Source organism: Mesoplodon bidens (genome assembly GCF_964165515.1).
Source record: "Mesoplodon bidens genome assembly, chromosome: 8".
Lineage (NCBI taxonomy): Eukaryota > Metazoa > Chordata > Mammalia > Artiodactyla > Ziphiidae > Mesoplodon > Mesoplodon bidens.
Genome location: NC_138165.1, coordinates 84217002 through 84232301, shown reverse-complemented (window position 1 = coordinate 84232301; position 15300 = coordinate 84217002). Strand labels below are relative to the sequence as shown.

At 40.4% G+C, this 15300-nt stretch overlaps 1 protein-coding gene across 1 annotated transcript in view; it reads left to right on the top strand.

Annotated features, from left to right (window-relative positions):
- The window catches only part of DYTN (dystrotelin), a gene marked incomplete at both ends in the record, with an annotated part of 63084 nt that overhangs the window by 14295 nt on the left and 33489 nt on the right, over positions 1–15300 (top strand). Inside the window, 5 exons of the mRNA XM_081241759.1 lie at positions 1–101; positions 4396–4467; positions 4727–4890; positions 8629–8740; positions 10174–10322. Of these exons, the coding sequence (XP_081097885.1) occupies positions 1–101; positions 4396–4467; positions 4727–4890; positions 8629–8740; positions 10174–10322 (598 nt within the window). The remainder of the gene's footprint in view (positions 102–4395; positions 4468–4726; positions 4891–8628; positions 8741–10173; positions 10323–15300) is intronic.

Genomic DNA, 15300 nt, shown 5'->3' with positions numbered 1-15300 from the left:
CTCTTTTTCAGCTCTATGCAGAAAATAACAAGGGAGGTTATGATTCTGGGGGACGCATGACTCGAAGGATTTTGAGAAACCTACTAACAGATCTACAACAGGTAAATCTCTAATACTTAAGAATTCTAAATTTGTTCCAGTTATATTAGTCACATTTATTATTAAAGGATCTGATTTTTACAGTGTCAGTTCTACCTTAATATAGTTCTCCATGCAACCTCTCTCCTCTTTACCTGGTATTATCTGAATATAGGCTGATCTATTGCAATTGCTTCCTAACTGGTTTGCCCAACTCAAGCCTCTCCTCTCTGCAACTCTTCCTCCACACAGCAGCCAGTGACTCTTCCAAAATGTAAATGTAAATGCCTACAATTCTTCGTTGGCCATATTCTGTCATAGAATAAAACCTGAACTCAGCATCACAGGCAAAGCTTTCATCACTCAATCCTTCTCTTTTCAGAAAGAGGTAAATCATGATACTATATAAATATAAAATGAACATGTATTCAAAATTTTATTTAATTTGTTAATTAAAAGAGGGCTCCAGTAAGTTACAACTAGTTGAAAGAAATAACCAAAGAACAGACAAGCTGATAGATTAAGAATGTTACAATGAATTTGCAGGTGGACCCAAGACTGACTTTGGGCTGAAGGGGAGGGTTGTCCCTCAACCAGGACAGAACTTATTTGCATGTCTATAGATAAGAATTATTTGCATTGTGATCAGTTGTCTACAAGTTAACGTTAATGTCTACAAAATTATGAAACAGCTTAGTCAAAGACAGTGATGCATATCTCTATAGGTTCAGATAATCCCCATTGAAACAATATCCAGTGGTTTCTTTTGAGTATTCCACAGTGTTTAATTTTTCCTTCCATCATTGTCACTCTTGTGTATCAAAATTGTTACTGGACCTGACATGCACCACGTTCTCCATGCCTGACTCGTGCAGGTGCAATCTGTCTGCAACACCACTGCCTCTCCTTTCACTTGACAAATACTGTTTGTCTTTCAAGATCACTCAAGTATTAGTCACCTCCTCACTGAAAGCTTCTTTAACTCTTGTACATAACTTTGTTATAGCACTTGTCAAATTTTGTTGCCATTATGTCCTAGGTATATGCTTTTCCCACTAGGCTGCTTCTCAAGGGCAAGAATTTTATCTCATTTATCTTTATAGCTTGAAAAGTTCTAAAGCCTTCAATGGTGCTTAATGGAAACATAGGTGAAATGCAGCCCCGAATACTCAAGTAGTTGCTTTCCATCATTTCCTATTCTTTAAGAATGTGCAAATGTGGTGTTGTTTTTATCCATACTAGGCAAGGGAATTTAACCTCCTTAAAGTAAATACGTTTCTTAAATATTAAAATGATGTAAAATCATGTAACCAAGGAAGATCTTCTGCAAATGGGTTAAGCAGGCTCTGGTTTATCTTGTGTACAGTGGTTACTGTCCCTCTGTATCTTTTACCTCTATTTCAGGGATGTGTCTATTCTTCTTCAAGCCCCTGTAAAATCCCCAAACTAGGTTTTCCTCACAGTGAAGCCATAGTAATTTTCTGTCATTTTCTATCTGGACTGTAGGCAAGAAAAAAATTTCTTTTTCCTTGACCCATCTTAAGTTCTATGACTGGGGCCCTATAAATTGGACTGGCAAAAGACAGAATTAACAGGAGAAAAACAAACCAAAGTTTAAATGTGTATGGTGCATACACATGGGAACACCCAGTGATGAGTAACTCAAAGAGGTGGATGGAACTCAGGCTTGTAAATTATTTTACACTAAACAAAGGGAAGGGGGCTCTGGGCTTCTGGGTGGGGGGAGGCAAGTTATGAGAAAGTGACCGGGAAATAGATGGTGAACAAGGGTTGTTTAGTAAGTTTTGTTATGCAGATTTAAGTCCGTGGTTTTTCCATTAATAAGTGTTGTTAAGAGTCCTCCTCTTCCTGATAGGGAGAGGGAGACACTATTGGTAAAAAGAAATTTTCTTTATAAATGTAAATTTCCTTTACAAAAGGAAAACGTGTGCCCTGTTTTTATAGCTTTTTCTGCATCTACTGGTTCTCAATGGCCTTTAGTTCAAAATAATACATATGCCAAGGGCTCATATTTGGAGGTGATATATTCTGGTACCCTTCAGAACCGAGGATTCTGAACTGGGGATAATTATGATACAGGTGGGAGTGGGTAAGGAAAGAGATTATCAGACAGGGAATATGATTTAGAAAAACCTATCCAAAATTACCTTTGCTTTGATTTGGCCTTAATAGTAATAGTTTATGTTCATATTGATTGTAATAATTAGTATTTAATGTATTCTGCAAATTCCAAATAATATGTAAGATGTTCATAGTTTTTAAGTGGAGCAATGATTTTTTTTTAATTCCTAAGGTTCAAACATCATATGTAGTTATTTAAGAGCCGTTCTGGTGGTTGCAGCAGCACATGGGCCCTGTTTTCTGCCGACTCCAGGCATATGTTAAGGAGCTACTTCCCCAACAATCCCAACATCTTAGGACTCAAGCTGCGGGGAGCCAGGGAGACTGGGAAAATCTGTCCATCCATTTGTGCAATCAGGCTTGTTATACTAAGGTGTTGAGGTGGATGTAATGAAAGAAGATGGACGGAGGGGCATCTTCCTCCTCCTGAAATCCTGTGCTGCTTTCTCACTACTACAGCTGGCCCCAGGCTGGCTCCCCATCCAAGAGGCCCTAAAAATCTGCCCTTGTTTCAGGCTCAACTGAGGTCAATGAGCTGCCGAAATGGCAGCTCCTGCAGCGCTGTCTCCCCCGCAATGCGTTAGTAGGCTCCTGAGAAAGCTGTTAGGAAGATGGAGGTTTGCACAGCAAATTATCATCCCATTTACTACCATTAAGAGCACTGAGATGGGTTCCCATAGAAAATTCCAGACCCTACCGTGTAATCCCAATCCCTCCCCCAAGAATCATAATTATCATTTCAAGTGGTGTTCTGCCTGTGCTGGCATGCTATCCAGCCACACTGCCTCCTTCCTTAGAACACCTGCAAGAAATTAGTCAAATGGGCAATTAATCCACAAAATCTTTGTGCACACACTTAAAAGCCAAAAGTGTAGGTTAGAACCCACTACAGAAGTGAATTTTCTTTTGACTGGTGTCAGAATCACAGAGCTGGCAAGTGGGTCCTATCTGATCCACATTCCTTATTTTACAAATGAGGCTAAACCCCTTTCTCAGGGCTCAAGGACGCCATCCAAATAAATGCTCCAGTTAGCTCATCAGCACTCTCAGGTCAAAGTATGGTTAGTGAGTTATTTTTTCAGACAAAAGCCGAATAATGCATAGTACTTATTCAGCTGGTGATGGGGTTATTATCAATTTAAAGTACAAGCCGTCTTGTCAGGATTACGCAAATGTTTGTTGACTTCTGTCTGGCTAATTGTCAGCAAAGTGGCTCTAAGTGCCACTTTCCTGATTAGAAGAATGTTTATTCGAGTTGATGGACTCAGCAGGGGGGTCTTTGAAATTACTTCTGAGCTTAGGAGCAATGCCTGCTGACAGACTGTGCTGTAGAAGACATCAGATGTGAAACTGGGACCCACAACTAAATGGGCATAAATGGAGGTGACAGGTACATGTATGTGTGCATATAGATAAAGTCAGGGCCAAGTCCCTAGCCATCTCGGCAGTCACAAGGGGTTCTTAGTCCCTTAGTTAAACTCCTTAATGGGACTGATTGAAAGGTGGAAACCATTGAGTGAGGTAGTGTAAATCAAGCCATTGGAATACACGTCAGGTCTGGGTGTGACGAAGCTTTGGGAAAACCCCTCAACAGAGTAAGGAGTCTTGGAGTGAGATCTCAATTCTGCAGCTAACTTGCATTTGTTTGTTTGTTTGCTTGCTTGCTTGTTTTACCTTGGACGAAATATCAGATCTCAATTACTCCTTGCTTTAAACAAGGATAATGACTGCCCTACCTCAGAAATTGGGATTTGTTAAAATGAGACAACGTGAAAGTGTTTGAAAAGGTTTCCTTAAAACTGCCCTGAACTTTAATACAGTATCGTCGTTACTTGTAATTCATAGGTGCACAAGGGCAAAGAAAGATTAAATATTTGACTGGGGTCAAAAGAAGAGAAACAATGCAAGCCCTCCCTGTATTTCCCCCACTGCCAGACTTTCTTCTCACTCCTCCTCCCAGCTCCACTTCTTCCCACTTGTTCATTCATTATCTCTATTCATACACTGCACAAAACCCACACATGTCCTGTTTGCCTAGACTGAGACAGCTCATCCAGTCTCAGACAACAGTTATTTGTGATGCTATGGCCATAAGCGCCACCGCGCAGGCATGACTGGTGGCCACTTATTTCTCCATTTCTTGATCGCTGACGTGGGGTTTCTTGCCTCTTGTAGATCCCGACTGTCATGGGGGAAAGTCGAGCTCTGTGCTCTGTGGAGAGTGCTACACGCAGCTGTTTCCAAGGGGTGAGTGCCATTCACGTGTCCCTTGGACCTGGGGGGCAGACACCACTGTTGACCCATTTAAATCACAGACCTACTACTCTACACTGCATCCTAGACAACCTAATTTAGAGGTAGACTTGCCCCGAATTTGCATGTGATAAACTTCTTAAGCAGAGCCTACAGAAACAGAGCCAGAAGAGAAGATGAAAATACATTTTCATCTCTACAAGAAACCAAAGTTCTGCCTAGAAACACAACTGAGTGTGACCTTGTTTTTCAGGTGTTGAGCTCAGCAATTAAAGAAGAGAAATTCCTATCTTGGTTACAATCTGAGCCTCCCATCCTCCTGTGGCTCCCGACCTGCTACCGACTGTCAGCCACTGAAATGGTCACTCACCCTGTTCGATGTAGAATCTGCAGGAACTTCCCCATCACAGGACTGAGGTAGAGTCATTCATCACTATTACATGGACCGTCACTCTCCAAATGGGTCTGGAGTTGGAGCTGCATCTCTCCAGATTTTTTTGTGGTCCTTCTTACACATCTAGAACTCAGTTGATTTTGGGGGGTGAATAATTTCCTGTATGAGTGATCCTGCTTATAATAAATTTTATTTTACCTTCTATAATTAATGGAATATTAAGTTCTATTGACACATACTCTGACTGCTAGATATTTTTGTTCCTTAAGGGGAAATTTTTTTGTCTTTTGTTACCAAAAAATGCTGTTAAATACTTTGGAACCATCCATAATAATAACAATAACAATAGTTTACATTCTTTGCTTTTTAAAAAAATTTTATTGAAGTACAGTTGATTTACAATGTTGTGTTAATTTCTGCTGTGCAGCAAGGTGGTTCCATTAAACATATATATATTCTTTTTCATGTTCTTTTCCATTACAGTTTATCACAGGATATTGACTATAGTTCTTGGTGCAATATAGTAGGACCTTGTTACATTTGTTAAATGTTGAGCAAGCGTTAGGTTGTGTAGTTCACATGCATCATTTCATGTAAAGCCTGTTACAACTCTGTATAAATGTGGTATTATTATGCCTAATTTGCAGAGACACTAGATAACTTAACCTTAAGCTCACATGGTTAGCAAGTGGCAGAGGCTACCGACCGAATCCAGGGTGCCTGCTTTGCAACCGTGATGCTCTGCTGCCACCTTGTGCAGACAACTGAGAACATTCCTTGAACCCAAAGGAATGATGAGGCTTTGTGGGAGCAGCTCACACCAGAGCTTCTCTGGTCTCAAGGAAAAGGCAGATTTGAAAGCTAGGTTTGGACACTGGAGATTCAGACCTTTCCACAGCTTTGAGGATGACAGTCAAAATCCCATATTAGGGAAAGGGTGTTGTAGTTCTCTTGTCAATAAAACAATAAAGAAGTGAAATTCGAGTTATTATTAAAGATGGGGAGAAGAGAAGGAAGCGTACAGGTGTGGGCCAGGCAGGGGGGCCACCATGGTGGACGAACATGGGTGTAACAGGGGCTGGAGATGGGGTAGGATTGAAGAGCTGGGGCAACTGGGGAGCTCAAAACAGGTAAAAAAGGGGGTGCTCAGGAGGAGCAGGAGGACTGATATAAAATAGGTCTGTTGGGTCCACTAAGAAACTGGAAAGCAGGTTTTAATTTTGCTGAGAAAATGAATTGGATTTGCCGAGAATTCTGAGAACACACTGAAACTTCACTCATGACAAACTCTTCACAAATAACTCAAGTTGAAACAATAAAACATAAAAATGGCCCCAACTGTTAGAAACCAAGTAAGCCAAACCAAAGAAATCTGCATACTACAATGAAAAATAAACCTTTTTTTATTGGACAGTGGGCAAACATGAATATGATTTTCCATGTTATATGTATATCATACTGACTTACTCAATAAACAAGTATTATTTAAGCAGTTACTATGTGTTCTGCACTGGGTTAGGTACAGAATTCACTTTGCAGTTATATAAAATACAACTTTTACATTGAAATATTTTTTCAAAAGCATTATGTGTAACATAAAGCATGTATTATTTTTATTTTATAAAGGAGTCTCACAGAATTTGAAGGACTTGCTTAGGTCACTCAAAAAATAAAATAAAATAAAATAAAAGCAAAGGCAGAGGGCTAGAAGTGCCATACTTTAAGTTTTAGATTATGTCCCTATCTATTGAGAGTGAGAGTAAGCTCCCTCTTAGAAATGCTGCTGTGTGGGGTTTCCCTGGTGGCGCAGTGGTTGAGAGTCCACCTGCCAATGCAGGGGACACGGGTCCGTGCCCTGGTCTGGGAAGATCCCACATGCCACAGAGTGGCTGGGCCCGTGAGCCATGGCCGCTGAGCCTGCGCGTCTGGAGCCTGTGCTCCAGCAATGGGAGAGGCCACAACAGTGAGAGCCCCGCGTACCACAAAAAAAAACCCAAAAAACAAACAAACAAACAAAAAAGAAATGCCACTGTGTGACCTACCCTTCCTCCTAGAAATCTGAGGCGATGTACAGTTCTCATATATGCAGACAGCTGCGTGATCTGGGCATGGCCTTTAACCTTTCTAGACCTTGGTTTCTTTGTAAGTAAGAGGAGAGGTGGGTCAAATGATGACTTAGGCTTCTTGTAGCTGTAACCTTCTGAGTCTATTAGAAGTTGCTTGAATGTATCACAGTTCTAACCTTAAACCTGTGCTTTTGGCTCTCAGAAAACTCCAGCAATAGCCTCAAGGCTTTTAGTTTCAGTGAGACTCATACAGACATTTTAGAACAGAAGTGTTTGCAGATCCCGAGGTATAGCAGGAAGAGGGCAAAGACTTGACCTCCTAAAGTAAGAGAAGCTACAAAGACCAGAGCTTGTTCCTAAGCCAAGTGTTCAATTTTAGCAGAATGTGTCACATTTATGCTCTGTAATAGCCATGTAACTTTGAAATGAAATTAGGGGAAAAAAGTTGGTTCTCTATGAGTAAAGCCATCAACAACAGGCCAATCTCATTATCCACACTGCACCCTTTCTCACACACCTGTCGGTAGTTTCAGAGCATGGAGGACATAAGCCAAGATTAGGGTCAGTGTATTGTCCTAACGAGACAACTGTAACCATACAGTAATGCTAAATAAAGCAGCCAGGACAGGTGGCTCATCAAATCATCTTTATAAAAAATACTTTATGTTATAGACTTCATGTCTCCCCAGTTACGCACGCTGAATAATTTTCAAAGCTTTGTAAAAACTTTGCAAGGCCGAGAGGGCAGGGTTTACTAGCCCCATTTTCTTCATTGAAGAAACTCATTCATTTAATTTCGTTCAACTAATGTTCTTTGAAAACCTGCGTTGTTCCAGGTATCTTCAAAACAATGAGCTTAAGTTTCCATTTCAAGGTCACCTAGTAACAGTGGCATGTGACTCAGACTCAAGTCTCCTGCCTTGGTGGTCTATTAACAGGGGTTAAAATAGCTGGCTCTCCATTTAGATGGTATCCCTGGGCTCAAAGTCTAATGCTACCACTTACTACGTAGTTGTGTAACTTTGTGCAATTGCTTAAACTCTCTTTGAATCAGTTTCTTCAAATGAGGATAATAATAAGGATGCCTTGCCTTAAAGAACTTTCATGGGGATTAACTATGTCAGTGCATGTCCACTGCCTGCTACATAGTAAGGGCTCAAAAATGTTTGCTACTGCGATAGCCCTTCAACACTCTGTATTAATATCCTACCCTGGGACTAGGTGTTGGGGACGGCAGTGAACAAAGACTGTGAGAGTTGGTCTCATGGCATTTGCATCCTCCTGCTCTGCCTTCCAATGACTTTGGTCAGAAGCCCTTCTGCCATCTGGCCTCAGGAACATTGCAAGTTTTTTGTTTTGTTTTTTTTGCGGTACTCGGGCCTCTCACTGTTGTGGCCTCTCCCGTTGCGGAGCACAGGCTACGGGCGCTCACGCTCAGCGGCCATGGCTTACGGGCACAGCCGCTCCGCGGCATGTGGGATCTTCCCGGACCGGGGCACGAACCCGTGTCCCCTGCATTGGCAGGCGGACTCTCAACCACTGCGCCACCAGGGAAACCCAAAAGAAGACAACTTTATACTCATTCGATAGCTCAGACACCTCCTGTGTATTTTAGGATGCTCATTCTCCACCTGAATAATACTTTCTTTGCTCACCTACTAGTGATGTAAGTCACACTTCCATTTTAATTGGCAGATACCGCTGTCTGAAGTGTCTCAACTTTGACATCTGTCAGGTGTGTTTCTTATCTGGTCTTCAGAGCAAGTCCCACCAGAAGTCTCATCCTGTGATTGAGAACTGCATCCAGGTAACATCTAATGCCATGTACCAAACTATTCATGAATCTTATCAGTGAAAGCTACAGCAATTAAAAAACTTTCCCTCCTGGAAAACCACAGGTTCTGCTCCTTTCATACATATAATATTTAAGACTAAGGAAGTGGCAAGCTCAACCTTAAATATCTCTCAGTATACATATACTTTCTTTACACTGTAGATTTTAATAAACCTTTTGGGGATAAGAAAAGGCCAGAGTCTAATCTGAAGCCATTGACTCCTACTGTGTACTAGAAAATATCTGAGCAGTAAGAGGGGAGAGGCATTGGAAATGGATACAGATTAAAAAGAAAAAGCCCTGGTTTGGTAAAATGATGCATCAAGGCCTCTAGTTGCTAGTACATTTCGGGAATTTTCTTTTTTAACATGTCTTTTCCTGAGCACTAAAATTCAAGTAATTTTTTCCTTAGGAAAAACAAAAGAGAAAGATTTCTATCTCAGTTTTGACTGGAAAAGTGTAAAACTAAGACTTCATAGCTGACTTTCAAAATTTTTTTAAAGAAAATTATAATACTCAGCAAGAGAATTCAGCTCTTGCTAAGAAGAAAGAGAAATAAGATAATTTTAAAGCAGAGAGCATTTCAATTTTTCCAGAAAGAACACTCTCTTTTCATCACTGAGTATGAATCAGTTTCTCCATGCAGATGGCCTCATCCCCAAATTTCACAATAGTGAAAAATATTGATTAATTACCTTTACTGAGGACAGTTCTCCCCTCATTCTCTCTTTACCATGAATGGTCCACAAAAGTCATGTGCCTCAATCTTGCCAAATAATTTTCAATGGATATTGCTTTACTAAATTTTATTAACCCAGATTCTCAGATTATTGGCCTATGATCCTCTTGTTTCTAAAGTCTGGGGAGAAATAGGGCTTATCGATATTACACTGACACCATGTGGTCATTTTGTTATTACACTTTAGATTTCAAGGGTTGAATATTTTTAATTAAAGGACTCGTTGCTTTGTTTCCTTTTGCCTTACATGTGGGGTGGACTTCAGGTGGTCTGAGAATCCACTGATATTTTATACAAGACTAAATGTATGAGGATTTTTCTGGAAATAAAATCTCAGAGGAATCCTCCAAATTAGTAACCACAGGCTTAGTCCTCTTTCATACCTCCTTCTAGCTTTAACATTCCCCATTCCTGGGTTGCTCTAAGGAAGAGGAGTTTTTGCAGAAGTTGGGGAGTATTTAATTTGGAAACATATACTATATGTATGTGTATAGAGAGAGGATGTGAAGAAATTCAGGTAGTAAGGAAGTAAGATGATTTTTCTGTGGACATCACGATAAGTGAAATAATTTCAGAAACTTCCATGGCTGCCAATCCACCCAAGTAAGGAAAGAAGACCACTTTAAGACTGATCTGACACAATTTGTTCTGTTGGTCATTCCAGCAGATGTCAGCAAAAGACAATACAAAACTCTTCCTCAGGACCCTCAGAAACAACCTGCTCCAAGGGCGCTGTAGGAGGAAAGAAGCTGCGAGAAGGCAGTGGCTGCTGGACCAGGTGAATCCAAGAGATGTGGCTAACCAGGCACAGGCCAGGTGAGTGTCTCCAAGTGACTGTCGTGCAGGTTGGCAGCCCAGAGCCTGGGTACTGGGTTATGCAGCCAGCAAGCAGGGGAGGGGTAAAGACGCTGTTCCCCTCTAGAAGCGACCTTTAATTTTAAAGTAGAACACGAGACAAAAATACCTTTAAGTGGCCCATCCAATCATTTAGAGTTATCCCAACTAAAGACCTCAGACAGACACAGAAGTTTTTTTTTTTTTTTTTTTTTTTTTTTTTTTTTTGCGGTACGCGGGGCTCTCACCGCTGCGGCCTCTCCCCGCTGCAGAGCACAGGCTCCGGACGCACAGGCTCAGCGGCCATGGCTCACGGGCCCAGCTGCTCCGCGGCATGTGGGATCCTCCCGGACCGGGGCACAAACCCGTGTCCCCTGCATCGGCAGGCGGACTCTCAACCACCGCGCCACCAGGGAAGCCCAAGATTTTTAATATTAGAGTATTTGAATAACTTTCTCCAACATCTTTCTTTTTTTGTTGGGTTACTTTTGAAAGCCTAATTCAGAATTAATACTTATTTTTTTAAAAAGGAAAAGAAAGACACATTCCATCACTCACAGGGGAGTGCTATTCACATTTCAGTGTTACCAGATCAGGAATTATGCTGCAGACACAACTTTTCATCCTTTTCTCCATTTACATTAAATGGAGAGCATTTTCCCTGTCATTAGCTTCCAAAATATCATTTCAATGACCTCACTCTTATCCTTATAAGGAAGTGCCATAATTCACAAGTAATCCCTTAACATTTTGGTTATTTTCCAATTTTGTCCCCCACCAAAATTCTGTAGTCAACATCCCTACACACGCATTTTCTTATATTTTATTAAGATAAATTCTCTCAAGTAAAACCATTGCATCAAAAGTTGTGAATTTTGTTAATCCTCAAAATTCAGAATGCCAAACTATGCTACAGAGGGTCATCTCAAAGGATATCCCAGCACCACTGGTATCTGAGATCGCCCATCACATACCTGAGCACCAGCCTAAAGATGACTTTTTAAAAGTCTTCATGACCTTAACTAGTGAAGTAACCACTTCTTTATAATTTAACATTTCAGAAGATAAAGGAGAGAGGTACTGTTTCCATGGGCTTATGATCATCAGACTTCTGGGAGAAAAAAACCCAGAATAATTCATTCACTCTTATTTTATCTACCAGAAGTATAAGAATAGATCACTTTAATCAAATTGGTATTCATTTATTAATTTCTTTTGTAATTCTCTAAACTTTTCTCAGACATCTACCAGCATATTTCCATCTCGATCCCAGACCCTATTTCTGTGGTCATTTTGTCACTTTTTACAGTTTGGTATAACTTAATGTATTTTTACAGCTCTTTAAAGGGAAAAAATACATGTTGACTTCGCATTAGATGCCATGCCTTATACCTGTACCACATTTTCCTAGCAGGTGGTTAGCAATGTATTCTTTTTTTTTTTTTTTAATTTTTGGCTGCATTGGGTCTTCGTTGCTGCGCGTGGGCTATTCTCTAATTGCAGCGAGCGGGGGCTCCTCTTCGGTGCACAGGCTTCTTAGAGCAGTGGCTTCTCTTGTTGCAGAGCACGGGCTCTAGGCGCGCCAGCTTCAGTAGTTGTAGCAAGTGGGCTCAGTAGTTGTGGCTCGCGGGCTCTAGAGCGCAGGCTCAGTAGTTGTGGCACACGGGCTTAGTTGCTCCACGGCATGTGGGATCTTCCCGGACCAGGGCTCGAACCCATGTCCCCTGCATTGTCAGGCAGATTCTTAACTACTGTGCCACCAGGGAAGCCCCAATGTATTCTTGAAGTTAGAGATTTTGGATATCATCTTGATGTATAGCTTTAATAGAGTACCAATAATTTAAATTTTTTTTTTAATTAGTTTCTGCTTTATAACAAAGTGAATCAGTCATACATATACATCTGTTCCCACATCCCTTCCCTCATGCATCTCCCTCCCTCCCACCCTCCCCATCCCACCCCTCCAGGCGGTCACAAAGCACCGAGCTGATCTCCCTGTGCTCTGCGGCTGCTTCCCACTATCTATCTACCTTACGTTTGGTAGTGTATATATGTCCATGCCTCTCTTTCGCTTTGTCACAGCTTACCCTTCCCCCTCCCCATATCCTCAAGTCCATTCTCAAGTAGGTCTGTGTCTTTATTCTCGTTTTGCCCCTAGGTTCTTCATGACATTTTTTTTTTAAATTCCGTATATATGTGTTAGCATACGGTATTTGTCTTTCTCTTTCTGACTAACTTCACTCTGTATGACAGACTCTAGGTCTATCCACCTCATTACAAATAGCTCAGTTTCGTTTCTTTTTATGGCTGAGTAATATTCCATTGTATATATGTGCCACATCTTCTTTATCCATTCATCCGATGATGGACACTTAGGTTGTTTCCAGCTCCGGGCTATTGTGAATAGAGCTGCAATGAACATTTTGGTACATGTCTCTTTTTGAATTATGGTTTTCTCAGGGTATATGCCCAGTAGTGGGATTGCTGGGTCATATGGTAGTTCTATTTGTAGTTTTTTAAGGAACCTCCATACCGTTCTCCATAGTGGCTGTACCAATTCACATTCCCACCAGCAGTGCAAGAGTGTTCCCTTTTCTCCACACCCTCTCCAGCATTTATTGTTTCTAGATTCCTTGATGATGGCCATTCTGACTGGTGTGAGATGATATCTCATTGTAGTTTTGATTTGCATTTCTCTAATGATTAATGATGTTGAGCATTCTTTCATGTGTTTGTTGGCAGTCTGTATATCTTCTTTGGAGAAATGCCTATTTAAGTCTTCTGCCCATTTTTGGATTGGGTTGTCTGTTTTTTTGCTATTGAGCTGCATGAGCTGTTTATAAATTTTGGAGATTAATCCTTTGTCAGTTGCTTCATTTGCAAATATTTTCTCCCATTCTGAGGGTTGTCTTTTGGTCTTCTTTATGGTTTCCTTTGCTGTGCAAAAGCTTTGAAGTTTCATTAGGTCCCATTTGTTTATCTTTGTTTTTATTTCCATTTCTCTAGGAGGTGGGTCCAAAAGGATCTTGCTGTGATTTATGTCATAGAGTGTTCTACCTATGTTTTCCTCTAAGAGTTTGATAGTTTCTGGCCTTACATTTAAGTCTTTAATCCATTTTGAGCTTATTTTTGTGTATGGTGCTAGGGAATGATCTAATCTCAAACTTTTACATGTCCCTGTCCAGTTTTCCCAGCACCACTTATTGAAGAGGCTGTCCTTTCTCCACTGTACATTCCTGCCTCCTTTATCAAAGATAAGTTGGCCATATGTGCGTGGGTTTATCTCTGGGCTTTCTATCCTGATCCACTGATCTATCTTTCTGTTTTTATGCCAGTACCAGACTGTCTTAATTACTGTAGCTTTGTAGTATAGTCTGAAGTCAGGGAGCCTGATTCCTCCAGCTCCGTTTTTCGTTCTCAAGATTGCTTTAGCTATTCGGGGCCTTTTGTTTTTCCAAACAAATTTTGAAATTTTTTGTTCTAGTTCTGTGAAAAATGCCATTGGTAGTTTGATAGGGATTGCATTGAATCTGTAGATTGCTTTAGGTAGTAGAGTCATTTTCACAATATTGATTCTTCCAATCCAGGAGCATGGTATATCTCTCCATCTATTTGTATCATCTTTAATTTCTTTCATCAGTGTCTTATAGTTTTCTGCATACAGGTCTTTTGTCTCCTTAGGTAGGTTTATTCCTAGATATTTTATTCTTTTTGTTGCGATGGTAAATGGGAGTGTTTTCTTGATTTCATTTTCAGATTTTTCATCATTAGTGTATAGGAATGCCAGAGATTTCTGTACATTAATTTTATATCCTGCTACTTTACCAAATTCATTGATTAGCTCTAGTAGTTTTTCGGTAGCATCTTTAGGATTCTCTATGTATAGTATCATGTCATCTGCAAACAGTGACAGCTTTACTTCTTCTTTTCCAATTTGGATTCCTTTTATTTCCTTTTCTTCTCTGATTGCTGTGGCTAAAACTTCCAAAACTATGTTGAATAAGAGTGGTGAGAGTGGGCAGCCTTGTCTTGTTCCTGATCTTAGTGGAAATGGTTTCAGTTTTTCACCATTGAGGACAATGTTGGCTGTGGGTTTGTCATATATGGCCTTTATTATGTTGAGGAAAGATCCCTCTATACCTACTTTCTGCAGGGTTTTTATCATAAATGGGTGTTGAATTTTGTCGAAAGCTTTCTCTGCATCTATTGAGATGATCATATGGTTTTTCTCCTTCAACTTGTTAATATGGTGTATTACATTGATTGATTTGCGTATATTGAAGAATCCTTGCATTCCTGGGATAAACCCCACTTGATCATGGTGTATGATCCTTTTAATGTGCTGTTGGATTCTGTTTGCTAGTATTTTGTTGAGGATTTTTGCATCTATGTTCATCAGTGATATTGGCCTGTAGTTTTCTTTCTTTGTGACATCCTTGCCTGGTTTTGGTATCAAGGTGATGTCGGCCTCGTAGAATGAGTTTGGGAGTGTTCCTCCCTCTGCTATATTTTGGAAGAGTTTGAGAAGGATAGGTGTTAGCTCTTCTCTAAATGTTTGATAGAATTCACCTGTGAAGCCATCTGGTCCTGGGCTTTTGTTTGATGGAAGATTTTTAATCACAGTTTCAATTTCAGTGCTTGTGATTGGTCTATTCATATTTTCTATTTCTTCCTGAGTCAGTCTTGGCAGGTTGTGCATTTCTAAGAATGTGTCCATTTCTTCCAGGTTGTCCATTTTATTGGAATAGAGTTGCTTATAGTAATCTCTCATAATCTTTTGTATTTCTGCAGTGTCAGTTGTTACTTCTCCTTTTTCATTTCTAATTCTATTGATTTGAGTCTTCTCCCTTTTTTTCTTGATGAGTCTGGCTAATGGTTTGTCAATTTTGTTTATCTTCTCAAAGAACCAGCTTTTAGTTTGGTTGATCTTTGCTATCGTTTCCTTCATTTCTTTTTCATT